This window comes from Coenobita brevimanus, chromosome 93 (genome assembly GCF_032717465.1).
Source record: "Coenobita brevimanus isolate Jiangsu-jjx chromosome 93, ASM3271746v2, whole genome shotgun sequence".
Taxonomy (NCBI): domain Eukaryota; kingdom Metazoa; phylum Arthropoda; class Malacostraca; order Decapoda; family Coenobitidae; genus Coenobita; species Coenobita brevimanus.
Window position 1 is genome coordinate 46,702,642 of NC_137046.1, and position 13,489 is coordinate 46,716,130.

General features: G+C 41.3%; 1 protein-coding gene across 1 annotated transcript in view; it reads right to left on the reverse strand.

Moving 5' to 3' along the window:
- LOC145412424 (uncharacterized) overlaps positions 1-13,489 on the reverse strand; it is a 97,017-nt gene that overhangs the window by 22,650 nt on the left and 60,878 nt on the right. Inside the window, exon 6 of the mRNA XM_080282309.1 lies at positions 1,457-1,624. Coding sequence (XP_080138435.1) covers positions 1,457-1,624 — 168 coding nt within the window. The remainder of the gene's footprint in view (positions 1-1,456; positions 1,625-13,489) is intronic.

Below are 13,489 nucleotides of genomic sequence, written 5' to 3' on the forward strand. Positions count from 1 at the left end.
TACTCATTCGCGCGCGAGCAAATTTACCTATAAGATAATTCTGTTTGATAGGAAGGAGTTGTAAAGGCCATATGAAACTCTGCTGAATCAGATCAATAAATGCTATATACTTTTCTCAGTGTGAAAAAAAGGATATGCACATCACTCTTGGTCATAATCTGTGAGACCCAGCAGAGGAGAAATTATCTATACCACGTCTTTCCATGTTTTCTTATGACAAATCTTGCTTCTAATGACAAACATTGATTCAGCAAATACTAATTCACCAAAGTAATGTACTTCTATAACCTCTCAAACACTTATCGACGCCGTCCACTTTCATATCGTCGCAGTTCATTTCATATAATATATATATATATATATATATATATATATATATATATATATATATATATATATATATATACAGTATATATATATATATATATATATATATATATATATATATATATATATATGTTTCCTTTTGAATCAGCACATACCTAGTCTCAATGTTTACTTTATATTCTTCCATTACATGAGTTCTCTCCTAAGATTTAAAAAAAAAAAATCGTCTGTCGAGAAGGTCAGGGAGAACAGAAAATCATCCCATGTCTTGTCCGTCTTGTAAAGACAGTTCTAAGTTATATACCAGAGAAAAACACCACCGTAAGTTATTCTGTGTCGCAGGGAAGGAAAAGGAAACGGGAGTGCAGAAACTTACTATTTCTCTTGTTTTTCCTTAAAGAAAGAAAGAAAAAACAAATCCTGGTTACGGCATAGGATTGGCTACAAACTTGTCAGTCGGGGTCCTAGTGTGGGTGTGGCGTAGCAGAGTGGGGAGCAGACCAGTAGGTCTGGTTGAAAGTGCTTCTTTGTTCTCGGACAGGTGAAAAAAAAATTGGCATCCAATTAGGGCCTACGTTGGCATTGTAATTTCCCCAAAGACATCTACAGTTGAGAGTTTTAATACACAAAACGTGTTGATTGATGGTCTGACAACAGCGAACCAGGCTTTCTTTACCTCCCACGCTTAACACGCAGCAAAAGATATTCATACTGTGTTTTGCAGAGCACCAGTAACTTCTGCGAAATATGACCGAACGTAATTAAAACATATACTTTACCAACAGCTGTAATAATTCATGAATGCTTATATAGGTCTATGTTAATACAATACGTAAGTAATATAAATGAACAAATAATTAGCACGTTTCTACTTCGGCTACTTTTCGGTACTTCATGGTCATTATTAATTCAATTTACGCAGTGTAGGTGAACTTGTGTTTTATGTGTAATGTCTTCGCTGAACACAGAAATAAGTTTAAATATATCAAGGACAGGACTCTCGAAAAACGATAGCAGGAGAAAAAATCGTTTTCTAACTGTAAAAACAAAATACCAATGACGTCCTTGGGCTGAAATGGTTAAATGTATTGAGCTACAGGTAATACAGGACTGGCTGCTACAGTGTTACCTTGAGGCAGTAGATGATGTTGACGGTGGCGCCCATAGCGAAGAGCGAGGTGAAGGTGAACTGACTGGGCTTGAGTGGACAGTGGTCACACAACAGCACGAACTTGATCACCGCAGGACCCCACCCTATCAGGAAGGTGCCCACGATCAGCGCAGTCGTCCTCACCGTCTGTAGTGAGAGAAACCCTGGGTTTAGAAAGTCTGAGTTAAAAGAGATGGTTAGCTAGAGGCTGAATGGTGACTGAAGTTGAAAGAAGAGATGCCGGAAGAAAGTTTGGGTGGAGTAAGGATTGTCAGAGAGGTTTTCGTAAGAGCCTGAGGAGTGACTGTGTAGAAATTTGTGTTGGTAGGAGACTGATTGAAAAACAAGTACTGACAGAAAGTTGGGGAGGATCTGAGTTAAAAAAGAGGTGTTGCTAGAGGGTTGGGAAGGAACTGAGTTTAGAAAGTACGGTAGGCAGAAAGTTGAGTGATATGTGGTTGAAAATGGGGGTTTGGACGGGCATAAACTAAATCACGGTCTTTCATACAGTGTTGGGAAGAATCGTACCAGTAAATGACGGTTCCAGGAAACTAAGCGCTAAGATGAGGTACGAAAAATCTAGACAGAAAAAGACATACAGTAGATAGATACACAGACAGACATAGACTGATGGACAGGCAGATTCACTGATAAAAGTAGACAGATAAAAAGATGCACAGACAGATTGACAGACAGGCAGACAAAAAGATATACGAGCAGAGATGGGGCTCATAAGAAAGTTTATGAAAGGAGGAGGAGTGACAGTGATGGAGGGCTGCCTGGATGACTGGGCGTTGGAGGGTTTTCATACCGTCCCTAAGATGATTTTTCTGTATAATCCTTACCAGCACCGGACTACAGAATCTAACTAAGAGAGACTTTTTAAATAAAGATGTCAATAATGGCTATACAAAATACAACCCCTCCAGTTAGCAAAACCCCTACTAAGCTCAATAAAATCGCCTGGGAGAGAAAGAAAAATGTATAACTAAGGTCTTCGTTGTGAAAGGGTTAACAATTTATTTTTAGAAAGAGATGACACACAGGCGAAGAGACCTGTGAGGAGCTAAGGCACTGAGTTCAAAGGATGGTGTTGCGAAGAGGTGGAAGCCTGAGAAAGGAGACGCTGAGAGAAGCAGGTATTGTGTGAGGATAGGAAGAAAGTGGGACACAGAAAAAGCACTACTGAATGGAAGTGAGGCATTGAAGAGAAGGTGCTGGGAGGAGAAGGAGGCAATGATGGGATATAAAGCGTAGTGGTGGAATGAGATGATGATGATCATGATGATGATACTGCTGGTATTGTTTATGATGATGATTATGCTGTTACTAACGATGATGGTGATGATGTGAAGTAATGAGGAGTTGATGAAGACTGGAAAACGCTAAATAACTGAATGTGTTTAACCATTACAAGATGAGCGGCCACTCCTCAATTTTAAAACATGTACAGAAGAACCAGAAACAGAAGCGTTGGGACCTTTTAGTTAAAGCCCTTGTTGTGGTGTGGTGTGGTGTGGTGTGGTGTGGTGTGGAAGGGTGATTATGTATGGTGTGGTGTGATGTGGTGTGGTGTGGTGTGGGTGATAATGTATGGTGTGGTGTGAAAGGGTGGTAAGGTGTAACTTCACCAAGGTCGCTAAGACTACCGGCGTGAAGCAACTCGTGTCCAAAAATCGTTAGCGAAAGACTGATGGACAAGAATGCTCCTAGAGATGCAAATGATTAAGGCTTCTGACACTGTAAGTGAAAAGTCAATATCAACACAAATAACATAGCCTGTAGTTGGCCGGTGCAAAATAGTTGTTCATTTTGTAGTGTACGTGTTCAGTGAGAATACTGAGAAGAGTTGCGTCACTGAAGAAGGGGTGTTGGACCTGAGGCAACGAAGGAGTGTTTGAAGACAGGAGTGTATCCAGAAAGACAAGAAAAGGACTCCACTTGGCGAAAATCTTTGATCCGCATTGTTGAGAGAGAGAGAGAGAGAGAGAGAGAGAGAGAGAGAGAGAGAGAGAGAGATTATGATTTTGCAAGAAGCCTCTTGTAATAATAGGTATTACTGAGGGTGATCTCGCAAACAGTATATAGAATCATTTTATTTTTTATGCTAAGTAGATTGAGGAGGAGGAGGGGGAATTCTGGCAGCCAAAAATAATGACCATAAGCCTCCTAGCAGAGAAAAAAAATGCGAGAAACCAAAACCTTTCCTAAAAAAAAAATCAAAAAAAAAAAAAAAAAAAAAAAAGGAAAGGAATCTAAACGCTCGTGCTGGCAAGAAGTGTGAAGGGAAAGGAGAATGGGAGGAGAACTGAATGCAAGGAAGTGATTGTCTGAGAGTGGGAAGGAAGTATAAAAACGGAGTGGTTGGCGAAAGTGAAAGTAAATTGAAGAGGGTGTGAGACGAAGAGAGAAATTTAGGATTAAAGAAAGGAATGTGTGAGAGAGGTAAAACGCATGAAGCGAAGGGATTGTGGGGAAAAAGAAAATGGATAAAATGAAAAAGGGAAAACTGAAATAAAAGAATCAAATATGGGTGGAAATGAAAGAAATAAAGGACTAAATTACAAGTGAAAACAGAGACGTCACAGGAAGTGGGGTTTCGATAAAAGGAAGACAGAAAAATAAAAAGAGAAAATACAAAGACAGAAAAAGTGAAAGACATGGGAAGACCAAAGAGAGAAGAGCAAGACCAAGTGCAAGGGAGAAGAAAAAGAGAACATCGAGAGGGGACTGACTAAGTGAAATGAGAGAGAGAAGAGAGAGAGGAAAGAAGGTGGAGAGATGAAGGTAGAGAAGTGCTGGGAGGAACCAATGCCTTTAGTGAAAGAGTCTAAATGAGGGTGTTGGAAAGAGGAGTAAAGGGAAAGGAGAATGGGCGGAGAAGGACTGAATACGAGAAAGTGATTGTCTGAGAGTGGAAAAGGAGTATAAAGAAAAACAAACATTGCGTGGCGAAAATGAGAGAATAAAATGATAAGGACGCGAAGAGTGGAATTAAGATTAGCGAAGAAAATGTGGATGACAGGAAGGTTTGGAATGACGGAGAAAGATAATGGGAGGAAAAGATGCACTGTTAAGAAGAAAGGCGAAAGAAAAGTACAAGATACGTAGAAACTATGGGACAAAAATAAAGAAAGGAAGTAAAGGAAGAGAATAATAATGAAAACAGAATTGAAACAAGAAGAGCGTGTGCAAAAGAGAAAGATGAGTAAAGAAGGGAGGGAGAGAAGAAGCTAACGTAGGGTGAGAAGAGGAGACATGGAAATAGAATGAAAAAAAAGGGGGGAAGATGAATAAAGAAGCGAGGCGAGAGAGAAGCTATTACAGGAGGAAAATGGAAAAGAGAGTAACGATTAAGAGGACTGGGTGAATGAGGAAAAACGGAGTGAGGAGTGAGTGAGGCGTGAGGAAGATATGCTTAGAAATGAGAGAGAGAGAGAGAGAGAGAGAGAGAGAGAGAGAGAGAGAGAGAGAGAGAGAGAGAGAGTTCTAGAATAGGGAGCGAGAAGGCCATTTCGGAACAGTCGTAAACAGGAAAGGTTCAGGGGAGAAAAGGATAATGATAAGAAGAGAAAGAAGAAGAGGGGGAGGAGGAGGAGGAGGAAGAAAAAGAGGATAAAGAGGAGGAGGAGAAACGAACATTGTAAAGACATATAACTTAGAGATCGTGGAATGCAACTGAAGTAAATTCAGAGGAAAATGGAAGGATAAATAAAATGAAGACATGAAAAGAAGGGAAAAGCAAGGAGTAAGTTTGGAGAAAAGTAAAAAGAATGAGAGAGAGAGAGAGAGAGAGAGAGAGAGAGAGAGAGAGAGAGAGAGAAAGCAACAGGGGATCCAAGTTTGGAGAAAAGTAAAAAGAATGAGAGAGAGAGAGAGAGAGAGAGAGAGAGAGAGAGAGAGAGAAAGCAATAGGGGATCCATAACAGAACGGATGATGTGGAAATAAACTCGGGAACACAGAGCATTAAAATCTGAAAATAACTACTGTATATCCCGGGTCTATACTGAATAAAAGCAAAGCACAGCCAAAAATACAAGACCACAAAAGCCCCGGACTCAAGCAGGCGAGAGAGAAAAAGAGTAAAAACAGATGGCGAGGCGAGAGGCTGAGGGTGGAAGGAGCAGACGTGACTATTGTTGACTATGTGGGTGCCATTAGAGGGGTGTGTGTGTGTGTGTAGGGGTGGGCAGGATACACACACACACACACACACACACACACACACACACACACACACACACACACGCAGCTCTCTCTCTCTCTCTCTCTCTCTCTCTCTCTCTCTCTCTCTCCCGCATTTCTCCCTAGAATTTTCCCTTTTCTTTCCCCTCTCCTTTTCACGCTATTCTGCTACCTCTCCTTCTCCCCTTGCTGTCCCCTTCTCTCCTTACCTTTTATGTCTTTTCATTTTCCCCTATTCCTGTGGTTTCCCTTTTATTCCTTCCTTTACCACAGACTTCCATCCATTTTCTTCCGCATTCACAAAAAAAAAAAAAAAAAAAAACTTTGGCCAAATATTAGAAATGTGAACAGATGGCGGAATAAAAGCATAAATCAGGTAAAATGCTGGGTGTTCTGAATATGAAACTGCAGGTAGAGGGTAACAGGAAGAAGTTCAGTGAAACTTTGATACAGAAGTTAGATAGTTAGACGATGTTTGTGAAGAGGGGGAAAAACAGAGAATATTAAAGGAGGACGTATATGCAGAAAGCAAAGGTGTGTGGTGTAAGGAGGACACACCGGTACTCGTAATTATGTCGTGGTCGCAGAGTCAGTTAGGTGAAGTCAGAAACTGAGAGTAGCAGTGGAGTCTAGGAAGAGAGGGAAACAAAGAGACGGAAAAGGGAGGTGTGTATGTATTAAAAAAAAAAAAAAGTAAAGTGGCAAAGGAAAGTTGGAAGAAGGCAAATGAAAAACATTCGAAGTTGCCTTGGAAAGAAGTGAGATTAAGAGGTGACAGTGGGAGAAGCAGAGGAGTGAAGAAAATGGATGGTATAGTGTTAATGGTTAGGAGTGAGGTATTGGAGAGGAGAAAATATTTCAGCCAGTAGCTGAATGTACAAAGTGAAAAAGATGTTTTGATGTAGGATTTGGTGAGAGCTAGACCAGTAGCTGGAAGAGAAAGATCACTGGAGGAGAGTTATGTTCAACAGTGATGAGGTTCAAGAGAGGAAAGGCTTCAAGAGTGGATGGTATTAGCTGAGAATTGTTGTTCTGGGAAGGAAAGTTAATAACAGACCGTCCCTGGAAGCTATGTTCATTAGTGTGGATACAACGGAATGTACCTGAGGAATGGAAGGAAATATAACTACACACTTGTATAAGGGATGGGTGATAGGAGAGTTACTGGGAAACACAAGAGTATCTGGTTGTTGAGTGTGATAGGAATGATAGAGTGTTGGTTGACTGGGTGAAGGTAGTTAGAAAAAAAGAAAGTGTGAGGACTAGGATGAATTCAGAGAAGGCAATGGATGTGCTGATTACATATTTGTGCTAAGATTTCTGGAAGCGGACAAAAAGTTGCGTATATGATTTATGTATCTGGAGAAAGCAATTAATATAAGTCCACCGGCAAGGGTTATGGAAGATGCTCATGTATGTATTCAGGTGGAGGGTTGATTAGTCAGTACTGTCCAGAGTATGTATGATGGAGCAGAAGCAGATGTGAGAGTGAACAGTACTTTATGTGAGAAATTTAGCTTTACTGTTAGACTGAAACGGGACTGTATTATATCACGATGGCTGTCAAATATATACATGGATGAGGTAGAGAGAAACGTGAAAGCGAGGACACTTGGAAGAAGAGTGGTTTTCCTTACCCCCTCCTCAATTCTCTCCTCTTCTTAATTTCCTCCATCTCCCCCTTGCGTTATTCAGAATTCCCTCATTACCTTAAGTACACCCTTTTTTCTCGCAAGTTTTCCGAGGGATAGCTTTAATGTCCTCTTTTTTCTCACTCTATGTTTTCCAACTCTCTCTCTCTCTCTCTCTCTCTCTCTCTCTCTCTCTCTCTCAAAAACATCCTTTCATCCTACATTATCCCTCATTTCCTCCTCCTCCTCCTCCTCCCGCTCCTCCTCCTCTAAAGCCTTTCTTCTTTTTCTCCCATTCTGGTTCCATCCCACCTCTCTCTCTCTCTCTCTCTCTCTCTCTCTCTCTCTCTCTCTCTCTCTCTCTCTCTCTCTCCTCCCCATTTCATTATTCCCTCGTCCGTCCAGTCTCAATCTTTCCCATTTCTCCCCCACCCAAAAAATTCCCCCGTTTTCCCTCTTCATGAAAAACTCTCTCCTCCCTCTCTTTTTCCTGATTTTCCCTTCTCTCTTTCCCCCGCCGTACTCTAAACTCATTTTCTTCCATTCTCATTTTTTTCACTCGCCCCCAAACTTTTTCCCTTTTATCTCTACCACCCTGAGTTTTTCCATCCACTCCATCTCCTAACTTCACCTGAGTACTCTCGCTTTTCCCTCTTTTACGAATTTTCCCCTTCCTTCTTTTGCTCCTTCCTTTCCGCACGACAGTCATTTTTTTCTCCCATTTTGATTCTCTCTCTCTCTCTCTAGTATTCAAGATGTATCCCTCCCCCCCCTCCTTCCCCCATCACAAACATTTCCTTTGTCACTCCCATCGTAATCTTTCCCCTTCTCAGTTCCAGCTCCCTTCACATGAAAGACGTCCTGATCCTTTCTCTCTCTTTTAGCTTTTCGCATCATTATTTTTTACCCATTATACTGATGATCTAAAAGTATCCCGTGTTTATGATAACTAAATTTGCAGACGACATGGAAATGGAGGAAATAATAAACAGGACTGTGAATCTTTCCAAGTAGATAAAGGTAAATTAGTAAAATTGGATGGAACGTGGCAGATTAAATATATGTAAATAAATGCAGCGCAAAAAACTTTAATGACAATATCTGCCATGTACAGTAATCTTGCAGGTTCTAGGAAAACGTGAAACATGCAAAAAAGTTTCATCCAAGCAATATCTACAGGGACATGGAAGTATCATACAATCGCGAATGAGATAGATGTGGGGTTCATCTGAAAGGCAGCTTCCAGGTATCAGATGATTGTGTACATGGGTGAATACATGCATGTACAACTGTGAAGAAAGGGAGATTGTGGACAGAGAATGTTTGAGTTTCATTCAGGTGGATAGTGTCCTTAGGCTGGGGTCTGGGTTGGTGGGTTTGTGAGGTGTGCAGATGGTAGCGGGCAAGGGGGCACTGTGTGTGTGTGTGTGTGTGTGTGTGTGTGTGTGTGTGTGTGTGTGTGTGTGTGTGTGTGTGTGTGTGTGTGTGTGTGTGTGTGTGTGTGTGTGTGTGTGTGTGTGTGTGTGTGTGTGTGTGTGTGTGTGTGTGTGTGTGTGTGTGTGTGTGTGTGTGTGTGTGTGTGTGTGTGTGTGTGTGTGTGTGTGTGTGTGTGTGTGTGTGTGTGTGTGTGTGTGTGTGTGTGTGTGTGTGTGTGTGTGTGTGTGTGTGTGTGTGTGTGTGTGTGTGTGTGTGTGTGTGTGTGTGTGTGTGTGTGTGTGTGTGTGTGTGTGTGTGTGTGTGTGTGTGTGTGTGTGTGTGTGTGTGTGTGTGTGTGTGTGTGTGTGTGTGTGTGTGTGTGTGTGTGTGTGTGTGTGTGTGTGTGTGTGTGTGTGTGTGTGTGTGTGTGTGTGTGTGTGTGTGTGTGTGTGTGTGTGTGTGTGTGTGTGTGTGTGTGTGTGTGTGTGTGTGTGTGTGTGTGTGTGTGTGTGTGTGTGTGTGTGTGTGTGTGTGTGTGTGTGTGTGTGTGTGTGTGTGTGTGTGTGTGTGTGTGTGTGTGTGTGTGTGTGTGTGTGTGTGTGTGTGTGTGTGTGTGTGTGTGAGATGCAGTGGCATCTGCAGAGATTAAAAGGTTCTTCGGCGGCAGATCCAAGAGACGAAGGAGACCACCAGAAAGGGCGCCGAATTCTAGGAGGGGTGGAGTGGTGGAATGATGTCCTGGGATGGACTAATACTGTGATGAGGATCCCGCGATGGAGCAGAACAAAGCTGTGGCTTGTTTCCTGTATCTTGAAATGAAATGACTGCAATGTACGTGCTACCAAGGTGGGGCTCAGTGGCACTAAAATTCTTATCCCTGAAGTCTCACAGTCTCCGGGCCATCCTAAATGCGAGTTTAACTTATAACGCGACGCCGAGCACTGGCTAAGGGACGCTATCTCAGTGTTGGAGAGCGATGTATAAAAGGGTAGACTACAACCATTCTCTTTAACACTTTTTTTTCTGTAGCCCAGGCTTGTGCACCACTGCTAGGGTGTTCGCTGTTAAGGGAAGTTGCAGAGTTAGTCGAACTATCGTCAAAGGCACGGGAGTCAATGAGAGGGCTCCAGTAAAAGTGAGGCTACGTGAGGTCACTCCCTCTACTCTTGTCTAATTCCAACACCTTCGTGAACGTGAGGTGCCGTGTTCGCATTCTAATTCTTGTGTCATTCCTGGGATCGCTTGGGGGGGGGAGGCGCCTTCCTTCTTCACTGCCACAATTACATTAAATAAAAATACAGACTGACCAACCGATACGCCACTTGCGGAAGTATGAGATAAAACAGATGTAAGAGTAATCAAGATTGATTTGAAAAACTCAGCACTGAATAGCAATAAGAATCAAAGCCAGTAAGACATTAAACATCATTGCAAGAAACTTCTATCTCCAGACTTTATTCTTCACTGGGTAGACCATAATGAAGAACTGGGTTCACCACTGGTGCCAAGACCTTTTCAAGGACGAATATAAACTAGAGAGAGTGCAAAAAAGAGCAACTAACATGATTCCACCACGACTTTGGAAACTACCCGGTATATCTGTTCTTATGAAAAGCAAAGACGAAAAGGAGATTTTACCCAAATATTCAAATATTCGACGACGTCATGTACATTTCCTCAAAATACTAAATAATAAGGCAACTATAAGTAATGAGATAAAATTCAAAAGTAACAGATGAAAACAAATACAGGGAAAAGTTACTGTAATAGTCGCACAGTGGAACACTGGAATAAATTTTCTGAAACATTCGAAGTACGAAGTGACAGTACATATAGTTTGATATGATTACTTGTTTCCAAGTGTGAGTGTCAACTATACGTTGTATTTTTTTCACAGCCAACGAGCACGCAGACGATTGAGATACGGTACCAGTAGATGTATTAGGTCTATAATAGACTCTATATTCTAAGACTGTATTCTTTTTCAGAAATGGTTATAGAAAAAATAAATCACAGTATTTCCTCCACTCTTTCGAAGAAAAATTTCTATGTTATTCTTTCCATCAACCATGGTATGTGACTTTCTTTTACCTAAAGACAATTATTTAAGAGGAAATAGTGGGCAAAGAGAAGCTTTGGCTGCTTTTGTTGTTTTCTCACACACTATAGTTAAGTCTTTGCCGTAATTATTTATAACCCAATAGATATCCACTTCATCGTTAAAAAAAGAAAAAAAAGCCTCCTGTTACCGGTGTGTTCTATGTATTCCAATGTACTCTCTCACCACCACTCCCCATCCTATTAATCTCTCTCTCTTTCTCCCCTGGCATTTCCCCTCTCTCTTCCCTCACCCCCTTCCCTCCATTTAACGAAGCTCCCCCATGTTTACCTTTACGTTTTCTGCTTGGCAATTTAAACTATCGCAGTCTCTCTCTCTCTCTCTCTCTCTCTCTCTCTCTCTCTCTCTCTCTCTCTCTCTCTCTCTCATTCTTGGTATCTTAATTGCTCTTCCCTTCCCTTTCTCTTTCAGTTCCATTAGCTAATTGTACTTCTGTCAGTCTTTGTCGTCGTCTCAATATATTTCCCACCCTCTTTCCCTCTCATCTCACTTTCCATCTTTTCATTTCTGTTATCTCCTTCGTCTTCTCTATTTTCCATCCACACAGATTCTCCATTTCTTCTCTGTCTTCATCTCCCGTTTATTATTTTTCCCTCCTTCCCTCATCCGTCTCTATCTCTTCTTTCTTCGTTCTGTTCATCTTCCTTCTCCTTTCCTTTTCTTGTTATTCTCTCTCTCTCTCTCTCTCTCTCTCTCTCTCTCTCTCTCTCTCTCTCTCTCTCTCTCTCTCTCTCTCTCTCTCTCTCTCTCTCTCTCTCTCTCTCTCTCTCTCTCTCTCTCTCTCTCTCCCTGCTTCCTATCTATTTCCTCCGGCTCTTTCTCGTTTTCCTCCAATAGTCTTATCTCCCACATTTGCTGTACATACCTCTGTTTCCTTCACTGCGTTTTGGGTTTTCTTCCAACTTTCTTTTCTCCATCGCCCATTCTCTCCCATTCTTTCTTCTTTCTTTTATTCAGTCTCTCTCTCTCTCTCTCTCTCTCTCTCTCTATATATATATATATATATATATATATATATATATATATATATTTATATATATACTGTATATATATATATATATATATATATATATATATATATATATATATATATATATATATATATATATATGTTTATTTTATTTACTCATTTATTTATATCTATCTCATCATCATCCTCTTTCTTTTTCCTTCATCCCATTTCCTAATTCCGTCATTCATTTTGTTCTAATATTTTTCTTCTTCTTGTTCGTCTTCTTCTTCTTCTTCCATTTTTCTTTTTCTTATTCTTATTATTCTCATCCTTTATTCTCTCTCAAACTTTCCTTCCTGCCGCCTCCACTTTCCTTTCCTCTTCTCTCCCCCCATCTCTTCATTTTCATCTTATCTCCATCGTCCTTTTTCCCCCCCTAGAGTTTATACCAATTTTGCATCCTATCTCCTCCCTCCCCCGCTATCTTCCCTCACTTCCCCTTGGGTGGAATCTTTCGCCAATGCATACTACCTTCTCTGCCTCTCCTCCTTCCATCTTTATCTCCACCCCTCCGCTTCTCCCTTCCTTCTCTCCATTTCTCCATTCCTTCTCCCACTTCTCCCTTCCTTCTCATTGTCTCTCCACTTCTCCTTCTCTCTTCTCAAGCTCTCCTCTCTCCATTTTCTTCATTTCTCCCTTTCTGCTTTTCTTCTCTCCATATCTCTACTTCTCCTCCCTCCTTTCGTTCAGTATTTCCACTTCTCCTTTCCTTCTCTCTATATTTCCACTTTTCTCTCCATTCTATCAATATCCCCACTTCTCCCTCCTTCTCTCCAAGTCTCCATTTCTCCTTACTCCCTTCCCTCCACGTCTTCCTTTCTCCTTCCTTCCTTTCTTCTCTCCATGTCTCCACGTCTTACTTCCTTCCTTCTCTCCACGTCTTTCTTCCTTTTCTCCACACCTCCAGTTCTTCCTTCCCTTCTCCCCATTCTTCCACTATTTTTTCTTCATCTTTCTATTATATTCCTCTTCCCTACTTCCTTCCTTCCTTCCGTCCTTTAATTTCTTCTCCTGAACTTCCTTCTCCTACAGTACTTTTCCTCTCTTCTTCCCGACTTCCTTTCGTTCCCCTCTCCTTTATGCCTCACCTCTTCTCTTCTTTCCTTTTATTTCTCTACTTCTTTTTCTACTGCCATTTTTTCTATTCTTTTTCCTTCTTCTTCATTTCCTTCCATCCGCTCTTCCATTTTCCCATCTTTCCTTCGCTTCCCATATTCTGTTCTCAATTTCTCTTTCCCTTCGTCCTCTCCTCCATAAACTCTACCCCTCCTACTCTCCCTATGTTCCTTTTCATTCTTTCCCTTTTTCCTTTTCTCCACTTCCTCCCATCCATCCACCTCCACCTCCACCTCCACCTCCCATCCTCTTCCCATATCATCATTCCTCCTAGTCATTTCCCTGCTGTATTATCCGTGTCTCGTGTTTACACTTTATTTCCTCCTTTACATTTACCCTCCTTTACCATTTTTTTTTTTTACTTGACCTCCAGTTACGCTTATTCAGTTTTTTTTTTTTTTTTTAATTTAGTCACCTTCGCCTCTGCTTCTCTTCTTATCGATATCTCGCCTCTCCACTATCGTTATCTCTTCCCTTCCATTCGTACCAAAGTTCCACCAAAGCTTATTGAAATTCCTCCACAGGTATATTC